At 41.5% G+C, this 13,282-nt stretch overlaps 1 protein-coding gene across 5 annotated transcripts in view; it reads right to left on the bottom strand.

Annotated features, from left to right (window-relative positions):
- Positions 1–13,282, bottom strand: part of CLCN3 (chloride voltage-gated channel 3) — an 89,076-nt gene that overhangs the window by 49,372 nt on the left and 26,422 nt on the right. Inside the window, exon 1 of one of the 5 annotated variants that reach the window (XM_027548936.1) lies at positions 725–920. The exons of 3 other annotated variants lie outside the window; for them this stretch is intronic. In XM_027548936.1, coding sequence (XP_027404737.1) covers positions 725–803 — 79 coding nt within the window. In that variant the 5' untranslated portion in view covers positions 804–920. Of the gene's footprint in view, positions 1–724; positions 921–13,282 lie in introns of those variants that run through there. One more of the 5 variants, XM_027548938.1, reaches the window with a different exon arrangement.

Raw genomic sequence — 13,282 nt, 5'->3', positions numbered from 1 at the left:
ATTCAATAAATTTGTTAAATATATTACCTTTTTTTAATCCTAATGGAACTTAATACCAAAAGAAGGCGTTATCAGAATAAAAACTATATTTTATACGCTCAGGAAAATCATGACTTCCTTACTTTAAAAAGTGAGTTTATAATATGAAGTTTATAAATTCAAACTAATACGGCTCAGGTCATCTAGCTCAGAGATTTTTCTTGAGGTTCAATTTTTTTTCTAAATAGAACAATCAGTTTAAGGAAAATGAAAAAAGGGCAGTTTAATTAACATGTAATCTGTTCTGGCAGTGCCTGCCGAAAGATTTACATGAATGCTGGGCGCTTTTCTGGTTTTTACAAACTACTATTATTTTTTCTGATGTGTGACAATGATTCCATATGTTGGTATCATTCCATTAATTTTTACCCGATACCTATGGAAGACAATGTAGTCACTCAGCTGAAAGCACACTAAATAAAAAATATTGACATGAAAATGTGTTTCTCTTTAAGCAGGTAGAGCTTCTCCTAGGAACTGACTTCGGGGTGCAGAGCCCCACGGTAAGCGACAGCAGCTGAAACCCAGTGGCACCTGAATTAAGAAGGAGAAGCACCGCCGCCCGCGCCCCCCGACAGGACCTGTGCGCGCAGTGACGGCGGCCGCGCTGCGCACGGAGGGAACCGCCGACCAGGATCTCCATCGGCCTCACCGCGGCCGGGACCAGCCCCACAGCCCGCGTTACCTCGCTTGTGCAGCTCCCGCAGGGGGATGCAGTCTCCGCCCCCGTCGTAGGGCAGGTAGGGGTCGGAGGGAGCGTCCATGGCCGAGGTCCGCAGAAGCCGAGGGAAAGCTCGCGAGCTCACCGCCCGCGCGCGCCCCGGAACCCCGCCGCAGCAGGTTGGGTAGTCGCCATGCCCGACCTGTCGGCGCGCGCAGCCTCGCGGGCTGACGTCACCCAGGCGCCACGGTTGCCAGGGCGACGGGCTCGCCTCCCCATCAATCAGGCCCCGCTACGTATGATGGTGACTAAGCCCAGGGGTGACAGACCAAACAGCCTCCACAGCAAGGGGGCAACTACAGCAAGGCGACAGAAACCTACTTCTCGATTTCTGAATACAGAGCTGTGCAAAGAAATTATACGTGTACACAAGGAATGAACCTTTTCATTCCCAATGTAGGTAAGTGGGAATGACATGCTAAAAAGGCCACGTGATTTTACCGTATAAATACACAAATTTATATGTAACCACGTCACGTGAATCATAAAGATAAAGAAACAGAAGATACCAAAGTCTTCAAGACACTTGGCTTTAAAGTCTATGCTTAAGTATCTAAAACGTACTAATGCATACTTCTACTGTGGCTTCAACATTTCAGTAACTGGACCATTACTAATCCCCTTCAGCAGCCCCCTTTCTTCAGGAACCAGCTAGTTAAGAAAGACATCGAGGTTTAAGAAAGAAACTTAACATCCTAGGTAACTTTGCTAGTTGTCAAACTATTCAAAAAGAGACTTACTAGCTGGGAGATTTTCCTCTCTCCTGACTTCTACTTTTCCTATCTCACAAAGATTTTCGTTGTGCTTTGTAAAAGTGGGGGGATGGGGCTTTAGTGAAATATGTCTCAACGTGTTCTCTAATGGTCTCTTTACTAGACATTTTATGAAATTTAGAAATAAGAGAACTCAGGCTACAGAACATTTCAAAATGTATCATTTTTATTTTCAAAGTGTATCGTTTTTATTTTTCGTTGTATGACCAAGTTGTAAATCAGGACAAACAAGAGAGTACCCCCAAATACCAGGAAAACTTGCAGAGAGCTTTTCATCTTATAAAAAGGCAGGGAGGAATGTAAGTAGTATAAAACTAAATTATTTATAAATGCCATATAGAATGCATTTTTTAAAAGTCTTTTAAGAGTAGAACTTAACATACCAAAGTATGTTTCGTTTCAAACTGTCATTCCAAAAGAAAAAAAAGCTCACACTCATTTAAGCCGAGTTCAAATTTTTACAGCTGCCTCTCAGGTGATTCCTCCCCAGACTACAAGATTCTTTTTATGAAATAGCTATGATGGGGCAATGCCACTAAACAAAAATTCATTAGAAGCTGTTCCACAGGGCTCGGGGGTTTTGTAAAATGTATTTTTGTAAGCACTGAATGTGCCAACCCTAAGGTCTACTCCAATTCAATGATTTCATATGAGAATTGCAGGCACGAGAAGAAAGAAAGGACTCAGAAGGCAGTAAAGATAGAAAGGAGATATTCAGCTTGTCTAGTTGTTGCTCATTCGCTTCTGACTCTTTGCAACCCCGTGGACTGCAGCATGCCAGGCCTCCCTGTCCTTCACTACCTCCCAGAGCTTGCTCAAACTCGTGTCCATTGAATTGGTGATTCCATCCAACCATCTCATCCTCTGTTGTCCCCTTCTCCTCCTGCCTTCCATCTTTCCCAGCATCAGGGTCTCTTCCAATTAGTTGGCTCTTCACATTAGATGGCCGAAGTATTGGAGCTTCAGCTTCAGCATCGGTCCTTCCAGTGAATATTCAGGGTTGATTTCCTTTAGAATTGACTGGTTTGATCTCCTTTCTGTCCAGGGGACTCTCAAGAGTCTTCTCCAGGACCAGAGTTCAAAAGCATCAATTCTTTGGTGCTCAGCCTTTTTTACTGTCCAACTCTCACATCTGTACATGACTACTAGAAAAACCATTTGTCTAGTACATCTTAGTTATTATTAGTAATTTGGGAACTTTTTAAAAGTTAGATTAAATCAGTTTTTTTATTTCAAAAAGTTTGAACCTCAGAAAGACATACCTTCTTATAAAACCCCACCTGGGATTTGTGAGTAAAAGCGTTCTGGGAAAGGAATATAGACAAGTTACTGCCACAGGAATGTTCTATCTAATTCTCTCTGGTTCTGGTATTAGCATTGATGATATGACTATGGGTGGCTTTTTCTTCCTGTTTTCTTCATATTTTCTTGGAAATGATTTTTTTTCCCCTTTTTTCCTCATGGAGAAAGGCATGAGAGCCTAACCCACCCACCACCCTACTCCCCCTCCACGATCCTGTCCTGTCCCAGCCCACAACCTCTGAAATGATTTTTTTAAACAAGGAAATCTAACTTTTAAACAAAGAGCCAACTTTGCTAAATTAACCAAGAGTAAATTTGGTCCTTTTTGGTACTTTGGTATGTCAAGTTCTACCATTACAAGACTTTTAAAAATGCATTCTATATGGCATTTAGAAATAATTTTGTTTTATACTACTTATATTCTTCCCTGACTTGTTATAAGATGAAAAGCTATCTACAAGTTTTCCTGGTATTTGGAAGCACTCTCTTAATCTGTTTCTTCTGATTTACAACTTAGTCACACAGGAGAACTAAAAATGACAGCTAGCCAGCAGTAACTAAAGGGGGGAGAATACTTTCCCTATAAAATACACTGATGGCGTTGCATAGGTAAACATTTTTGTAGCCTGAGTAAAATGAATATTTTTAAATGATGGTACATTCAGTTTTTACTGTATATAGCTCTACATTGTGGAAAATTTTAAAAACAAATACATTACTCATTAATTTTGAAATAAATCTTTTAAAATAATCTGAAAATTTAAAGAATTTCAGAAGTAAACAAATTTGTTATGCTTATGGGGTCCATGGCTGCCACATTTTCTTCCAGTAAAAGCATTATTTAGGCTCAGGTGCTTTCTAATTATACTTTAGAAAAAAGGACAAGGTAAACTGGAAGGTGTGGCCAAAGAGGACTTTGGCACAGATTAGGTATTATCAGACTAAGAACCTGAATTACAGTTAAAGAGAGAAGACACATTCAAGAATTCCAAGGCACTGGGGTGGGGTGGGGGGATGCCTAGATCAGCTACAAACTGCCACTTGCCATCTGCCTCTACGTGGATCAAATTCTGAGCCGCTGCAGCTGCTGACCTTCAATACCCCCTGAAAAGAGTTCAGGGTGGAGAGCAGGAACGGAGCACTCTGTGCTCTGGGAAAACTGGCAGGACAGGTCTTCAGAGGGTTAGGTATTTTCAGAAGCCAAATTTATGAGCCCATTTCTCACATCTCTTCTTATCTAGAAAAGCACTGAAATCCTCCATGGTGACCTCTGCTCCTCATGACTAGCCATGAGCCTGCTGATGACCCTCACCCGTCCTCCCACCCTCACCACCACAATCACATACTCACCTCCCTGCCTCCCACCTCTTTGGAGCAGTTTCTCAGAGCTATCTGAGGTGCTGTCTCCCTGACTATAGTCATCATTTTGCCCCAGATAAAGTTTAACCCACAATTCTCACACTGTGCATTTTAAGTCAACACTCGGGACAAAACCTCTGAAGAACCAAAACCAAGAATTGGCAGCACATAAAAGGACTTAAAACTTCAAAGGGAGAAGGTGTCTCTACTTCCAAACGCGCCCTGATTCTACCCTCAAACTGATGTGGGAGTCTGGAGGTATGTGAATCAGGGAGGCAGGTGTACACAGGATAGTGTGTAACCGTATACTATAACCACACATATATAGCTATACATGATCTTTCAGCCCCTCCTAACCCACAGGACCCAAAAAATCTACATTAGAAGAACTTTAAAAATAAAAGTATTTTTTGCCTTTAGATCTAACTACCAATTTACCAGAAACAAAAAAACATAGAAACATGTTAAGTGAGAGCTCAGGAACACAATTAGGAGAACCCAAAATGGGAAACAAATGACCAGATTTCTTCATCAACAAATGAATGAAAAATAAATAACAGGGGCCGGGGGGAGGGACCTGTAGAAATTTTTTTAAAAAGATTTAAAGGATTTATCAACCAGTTTCAATGTAACAACTGGGAAACAATTGGGAATATGTGAAATAGACAAGATCACTAATTATAAGGAATTACTTATTTTTTAGATGTCATAGCCTTTAAAAGAATCATCTTTTACACATACATAATGCAATATATACAGAAAAACCACCACCACTACCTAGAGCTGAACAGTAGTTAAAACAGACCTCAGTGCAGAGGTTGGCTCGATTTTCCACTACTAACCAATGATATGACTGTATAGTCAAGACTTCATAAATAAGTCATTAGAATTAGAGTTAAAGTGGATAAATTTTTAGAAATCAATATTCAACGAACAACTGAACTTCAAAATATACCAGCAGTTAGCATGTTAAATTTTAAAATACAAATTGCATTAAACAGCAATAGCATTTAAAAATTACCTAGAAACAAGTGTAACAAAGAATGAAGACAAAAGTCAATAGGAAGACTAAAGGCATTTAAAAAGACAAGTATATGGAGAAGTATATCATGTTCATGAACTGAAAGATTCAAACCGATCTACAGACTTAATAAAATGACAGTCAAAATCCCAACAGGAACTAACAACACTGTGTATCAACTATATTTTTTAAAAAAATAAGATTTCTTTGTGGCAAACTCTGCTAAAACTTACATGGAAATAAAAAGGCCTGGGAATAATTAAGACACTCTTAAAGAACAGGGGAGACTTGCTTTATTTACCAGGCACTGAGACTATTTATAGACTTATAGTGATTTAAACAGAGTGCTTTTGACATAAAGCTATGAAAATAACCAAAAGTACATAATAGGGAGTCTAGAAATAGATCCTCCTTTATATGTGATCCTTGATATATAGCAGAGGTGGCACTATAAAAGACTGTGTAAGCAGTGGTTTTCTTAAATAAATGGTATTTGGACCACTGGCTATTTCCATGAAAAAAAAAAATTATATATACCCTAATCCACACACATTTACAAAAATTGCTCAGATGATTATAGACCTGAATGTGGAAGGCCAATGAAGCTCTCACAAAATAACAGGGAGAAATATCTTCATGACTTGAGGGCAGGGAAATTTTTCATAAAGACACAAAAACCATTAGTCATAACACAAAACATTATTATCCAGGACCATATTACAATTAACAACATCTGATGAACAGGGTCTGTCCATTAGGAGAATGTTACAACTGAATGTATTTATCCCACCAAAATGTATACAGAGAGAAATAATCACCAGTGTGGTGCCATCTGGAGGTGGGGCCTTTGGGAGGTGATTAGGTCATGAGGGTGGAGCCCTCATGAATAGGATTAGCGCCCTTATAACAGACCTCCCTGGAGGTCACAGAGAAGATGGCAGACCAGGAACCAGAAGTGACCCCTCTTCACCAGACAAGGAGTCTGCCGGCCTCTAGAGCTGTTAGAGCCACCCAGACTGTGCTATTTCTGTTCAGATCAGATCAGTCGCTCAGTCGTGTCCGACTCTTTGCAACCCCATGAATCGCAGCACGCCAGGCCTCCCTGTCCATCATCAACTCCCGGAGTTCACTGAGACTCATGTCCTTCGAGTCAGTGATGCCATCCAGCCATCTCATCCTCTGTCATCCCCTTCTCCTCTTGCCCCCAATCCCTCCCAGCATCAGAGTCTTTTCCAATGAGTCAACTCTTCGCATGAGGTAGCCAAAGTACTGGAGTTTCAGCTTCAGCATCATTCCTTCCGAAGAAATCCCAGGGCTAATCTCCTTCAGAATGGACTGGTTGGATCTCCTTGCAGTCCAAGGGACTCTCAATAGTCTTCTCCAACACCACAGTTCAAAAGCATCAATTCTTTGGCGCTCAGCCTTCTTCACAGTCCAACTCTCACATCCATACATGACCACAGGAAAAACCATAGCCTTGACTAGACGGACCTTTGTTGGCAAAGTAATGTCTCTGCTTTTGAATATGCTATCTAGGGTGGTCATAACTTTCCTTCCAAGGAGTAAGGGTCTTTTAATTTCATGGCTGCAGTCACCATCCGCAGTGATTTTGGAGCCCAGAAAAATAAAGTCTGACACTGTTTCCCCATCTATTTCCCATGAAGTGATGGGACTGGATGCCTTGATCTTTGTTTTCTGAATGTTGAGCTTTACGCCAACTTTTTCACTCTCCACTTTCACTTTCATCAAGAGGCTTTTTAGTTCCTCTTCACTTTCTGCCATAAGAGTGGTGTCATCTGCATATCTGAGGTTATTGATATTTCTCCCGGCAATCTTGATTCCAGCTTGTGTTTCTTCCAGTCCAGGGTTTCTCATGATGTACTCTGCATATAAGTTAAATGAACAGGGTGACAATATACAGCCTTGACGTACTCCTTTTCCTATCTGGAACTCAGCAGTGGCCACAGGACTGGAAAAGGTCAGTTTTCATTTCAGTCCCAAAGAAAGACAATGCCAAAGAATACTCAAACTACTGCACAATTGCACTCATCTCACACTCTGGTAAAGTAATGCTCAAAATTCTCCAAGCCAGGCTTCAGCAATATGTGAACCGTGAACTTCCTGATGTTCAAGCTGGTTTTAGAAAAGGCAGAGGAAACAGAGATCAAATTGCCAACATCTGCTGGATCATGGAAAAAGCAAGAGAGTTCCAGAAAAACATGTATTTCTGCTTTATTGACTATGCCAAAGCCTTTGACTGTGTGGATCACAATAAACTGTGGAAAATTCTGAGAGAGATGGGAATACCAGACCACCTGATCTGCCTCTTGAGAAATCTGTATGCAGGTCAGGAAGCAACAGTTAGAACTGGACATGGAACAACAGACTTAGAGCAGGCCAAACAGACTAAGACAGAGAATGAGACACCACCCACAGAATAAAAGATACTTACACTCAGGTAATGGGAAGCCTGTATATATAAAACGACTAATGTTACATATCTCTAAGACACACAGGTCGATGGAAAAATCAATAGGTACTTCAAAAAATTTTCTTCAAATAGTCCATCAGCATGAAAAGATGCCAAGGAAATGCAAATTAAAGCCACAATCAGAATCCATGACACAGTCAGCAGATGGACAACAGCAAAAGTCAGACAACCCCAAGCAGTTGATAAAGGTGGAGCTGTCATACATGCTCACCTGAGTGTAAACTGAATCAACACTATAAAAAATAAAGCCTACAACCTGACAAGTTCACACCCAGGCCAATGAAACATGTGCACATACCCACCAGGATACATGGATCGTATTTAAAACAGCAGTGTCTGTACCCACCAGAAACAGTTAAGAACTAGCAGACCCATCAGTAGCAGAATGAATATCTATACTGTGGTATATTGACAACAAAGAGTGACATAGTCTTGAGCAATGTCACAACAGCTACTCCCTGCAACAAAGAAGATTCTTGAAAATCATGCTTTGTAAAAGCAAGAAACAAAGGAATATGTACTGTATGATTCAATTTATTTAATCTTCAAAAGCCGGGTATGCTACATGACAATCCCGATGATGCATACCTAGATGATCAAACCATAAAGGAAAGCAACAAAGTGACCAAAGAGATAATAGTATTTATCTCTAGGGAAAGGGAAAGGGGTGTGGTCAGGAAGCTGCTAGAGTGCAATCATGCTTATTTCCTTAATCTGAGCAGGTTGCAAAAGTGCTTGCTGTGTAGTAACTCATTCTGTACAAGTATGCTTTACGCATCTTTATGATGTGTGTTATAAGTCACAATTCAAAAGTCTTTGAGTTAGAAATTTATCCTGCCATTTCTGAGTCTATTAGAATTTAGTATGAATTTATTATTCTTTTTTCTTCCCTATCCTAATCCCCTCTAATCGAATCTTATTTACAGTCTCAAACAAGTTACAAGTAACAGGTTCATAATGATCTACACTGACAGGTTCATAATAATCTATTCTGACTTTCATTTGTTCTAAGCATAGATTCTTTCAAGGAATTTCCTCTAAATGCTAGTGTTTTAGAACTGTTTAAACAAGTCCACTGACTCCCTATGATTTTAGGTATTAATATTTACCTCAACTGATGATTTTATAGGTTTACTTCATAACTACTGAAGCCTTTTTCAATTCTTAACTGGAGCCACTGCACCAACAGGAATTTAACTGACTGTTTTCTCAATTCTCCCAAGAACAGTTCATAAGTAATGGTCTCCATGCACAGAGCAATAATTCATTATATCATGACATTAGGGTAAGGAGGTAGAGTATGCTGCTGCTGCTAAGTTGCTTCAGTCGCGTCCGACTCCGTGTGAACCCATAGACAGCAGCCCACCAGGCTCCCTCGTCCCTGGGATTCTCCAGCCAAGAATACTGGAATGGGTTGCCATTTCCTTCTCCAATGCATGAAAGTGAAAAGTCAAAGTGAAGTCGCTCAGGTGTCCGACTCTTAGTGACCTCATGGACTGCAGCCTACTAGGCTCCTCCGTCCATGGGATTTTCCAGGCAAGAGTACTAGAGTGGGGTGCCACTGCCTTCTCCAGGTAGAGTATCAGTTCAGTTCAGTTCAGTTGCTCAGTCATGTCCAACTCTCTGCGACCCCATGAATTGTAGCACGCCAGGCTTCGCTGTCCATCACCAACTCCCGGAGTTCACTCAGACTCATGTCCATCGAGTCAATGATGCCTTCCAGCCATCTCATCCTCTGTCGTCCCCTTCTCCTCCTGCCCCCAATCCCTCCCAGCATCAGAGTCTTTTCCAATGAGAGGTAGAGTATAATATTAAACAATTATTTATTGACCTAGTAATTTCAGTAACTTTCAATGGACTTCTTTCTGTAGAACAATTTACAATAATTACAGGGGACATCTGAGATAAATACCATCAGGTTCTATAGATGACAATCAAAACTAAGCTCACATCTTCCCAATGATCTTTCTGAGAATACCCAACCACCATTTGATTGCCATTGCTATAACAGACTAATTTCATTAAGGCACCCCTTTAGCAGACCAACTTCTTTTTCCTAGTTTGTTAGTAACATCTTGAATTATAGCACTTCATAAACTTAGTATGGGTTAGCTCTCCCTAAACACATGACCTTACCTATATCTGTGCACATAAATTCAGCAAGTCCCCTACCACGTGTATTAGGTAGGAGATTCAGGTGCAGAGAAAATCTACAAGTTAGTTGGCAACAGAATCTGAAGGGTGTCATATGTATTAAGAACATGACAGTGCTTAGAATGAGTATCAGATGAACCCTAGAATTATTTGCTCATTTCTAAAAATAATTCTGAGCGGAGTGTTTGAAAGAGGTTTGACCTTCTCCCGACAGACAGCCATTAAATGATAGTGGCCTTGTTTTATTATGAACTTTAAGAATTTCTAAAAACCTTTTACTGAGGACTCATGATATAGCCATTTCACGTTCTTTTAAAGGGTTGAGCCTATGTTGCCAAATTCAACTTTAAAGGCAAACGCCTCACTCATTAGAACAATGCCACCAATGTTATTGGGAGATGCCGGATGAAATTAAAATCAACTTGTCACCTGCTGAAGACCTCATGCACAAACATAACCTCTGAAAAGCTGTAGCACAGTCAAATTATTCTAACTCAGAATACATTTCTTAGATTTCTGAGCTGTACCATAATCTTACACCGTCAGTAATTTGTTTCTGCTTACAAATTGCCAGGCGAGGATACCGAGTTTACTAAAAAATTACTGTTGGATTATGTTATTAACGTGTTTTCCCTGCAGCTGATACCAAATAAACTTCATTATTCTTATTCACAGAAACTGACCAACTCGAATCATCTTAGCAGCATTTAGAGTTTTTAGCAACAATTCTACCATCCATTTTCAAAATGTATTCACTATACATTAACTAATGTTAATAAATGCCATTCTCCCAATAATTTTTTTCCAGAAATTTAGAACACATTCATGTATTCAAATATTATGCAACCATTAAAGCTAAGGTATGCTTTTGTAACATAAGGCAATGTTTTTAACATTAACTGAAAAAGGTCCCAGGTTCCACCTTGTACATGGCACTACCAGCTTCACATACTAATAACGCAGAACTCTCCCTTGCACCCCCAGCCCCCATCCCGTCAGCACATCTGGCTTGATTCACCTGGGATTCTCTATTGACTCCATCTGCTCTGCAGGTCACTCTGCCCATCAGAGAACCCATCAGCTCCCTTCTGACCTACGACACTCACCTCCCTGCTCTCACTACCTTCCAATCCACATGGCAGCTGAACAATCTTCTAAAATTACTATCACCATACTACTCCCCCATCACTCTTCAGGGAAAAGGCCCAACACCTTAAAATGCAGAGTTTCAACCTTGCTTAACCACCCCTCCAGCCACAGTCCCTTCCCACTCTAGCCCCTAACTCCATCCTCCCCAAGGATCTCCCGACTGTACCCACACTTGTAGCCCAACTCCCAGCACCCCACTCCTTGCTCCCATCACCTGCTCGACTCTTCATTTTTCACTTCTCACCTCCAATGATGCATCTTAGATTCCCTCACTTATATGTCCTCACAACCATACTGCTTCTTGACAGCATTCACCTTAACACCACTGTCACTGTTTCCTGTGGGGTTACTATTTATTTCAGTGGTGCTCTCTCTCTCAGCAGAGCCCAGACTCCATGAGAGAGACTCGCATCACTCTTGTTCACTGCTCCATCTCCAGCACCTGGCGTGGTGCCTGGCCCATAAAGGAGCCTAACAATTACTTGCTGGATGGAAAATACATAGAAGTCTAAAAAAAATACACCAAAACTGTCAGTTACCTGTGGGTAGCAGGATTATGAGGGATCTTAATTTAGCATGCTTAATTTCTATCAATCGCATTTTCTACAATAAGCACATTTTGCTTTTATTATTTATAAGTTAATGCTTTTGGACTCATTTTTTTTTTTAATAAACATTACTTTGGACTAATTCTAGATGTGTAAGACAGTGGCAAAGACTGTACAAAGAGGTCCTGAGTATCTCTCACTCAGCTTCCCAGACTACCATCCCAAATATTCATTCTCAGTTAATATCCTATGTGGGCTTCCCTCATAGCTCAGTTGGTAAAGAATCTTCCCGCAATGCAGGAGACCCTGGTTTGATTCCTAAGTAGGGAAGATACGCTGGAGAAGGGATAGGCTACCCACTGCAATATTCTTGGGCTTCCCTTGTGGCTCAGCTGGTAAAGAATCTGACTGCAATGCAGGAGACCTGGACTCAATCCCTGGGTTGGGAAGATCCCCTGGAGAACAGAAAGGCTACCCTCTCCAGTATTCTGGCCTGGAGAATTGCATGGACTGGATAGTCCATGGGGTTGCAAAGAGTCAGACACGACTGAACAATTTTCACTTTCCCTTCACTTTCACAATGTCCTGTGTGTTCAGGGCATGTTTTTCTCAGCTAAGAAACTGACATCGGCACACTTCCACTAAGGAAAGCCCAGACATTCTCTGGCTTTACCAGCCTCTGCCACTGTCCTCTCTCTACCCCAGGGTCCCATCCAGGACACCACACTGCATTTAGGCAACGCATCTCTCAACTCGTCTGGTCTTGACAGTTTCTCAGTCTCTCCTTCTTTGTCATGACCTTGTCCCCATCAGTCTGGCTTTGTCTACAGTTCCTCCTGTGCTTAGACTGGGGTTATGAGTCTTTGGAAAGGCAAGTGTCACCAAGGCAAGTGGTCTTCTTGTCACATGCTGGGGGTATGCGATGTCCACACGGCCTCACTGGCAGTGGCACCTCCAGTATCCGGTATGACGGTGTTGGCCAGCTCCCTCCACTGCGGAGTTCCTAGCATCCCAGGCTCTAGTCTTGGGAGGCAGCCACCACATGCAGCCCATCATCAAGGGAGGAGGGTAGGAGGCAGCTCCTCCTCCTCAAGGATGGACAGCTACAGAAATTATCCAGGACACTTGTCTTTTCTCCCCCACTTATAAAATGTTCAGTCATTTATATCAGTTCCTATCATTTACATTGCATAAATGAACTCATTTACATTGATCTTACACTTTGGATATAATCTGCTGCTGCTGCTAAGTCACTTCAGTTGTGTCCGACTCTGTGCGACCCCATAGATGGCAGCCCACCAGGCTCCCCTGTCCCTGGGATTCTCCAGGCAAGAACACTGGAGTGGGTTGCCATTTCCTTCTGCCTTATTTTTGTGCTCAAGTGGTTCCAGGTTTGGCCACAAGGTGCTCTCTCAGGTTCCTTCAGTGTTCCTTTGACCGTCCTGATCTTTTTGTTTCTGAGCATTTCCTTCCTTCTCATACTACACCCCTTGTATCTTCCCTGCCCCAGGTCTAGAATCAGCACTTCTCCAAGGCAACCCAAGTCATCACTAAACCCTGCAGTTAACTGTATGAGATTATTATGAATCCAGGATAACCTATGTGAATGTCATGATGTAATCTGTTTGACTAAGTACAGATAGCCTTTGAGAACCCAGGCCAAAACTGCCACAAAGGACTCACACGTTAACAGTAACATTTCCACAATGTCTTCTACTATATTGT

Source organism: Bos indicus x Bos taurus, chromosome 8, assembly GCF_003369695.1.
Source record: "Bos indicus x Bos taurus breed Angus x Brahman F1 hybrid chromosome 8, Bos_hybrid_MaternalHap_v2.0, whole genome shotgun sequence".
NCBI lineage: Eukaryota > Metazoa > Chordata > Mammalia > Artiodactyla > Bovidae > Bos > Bos indicus x Bos taurus.
This window is presented reverse-complemented; position numbering and strand designations above follow the sequence as displayed.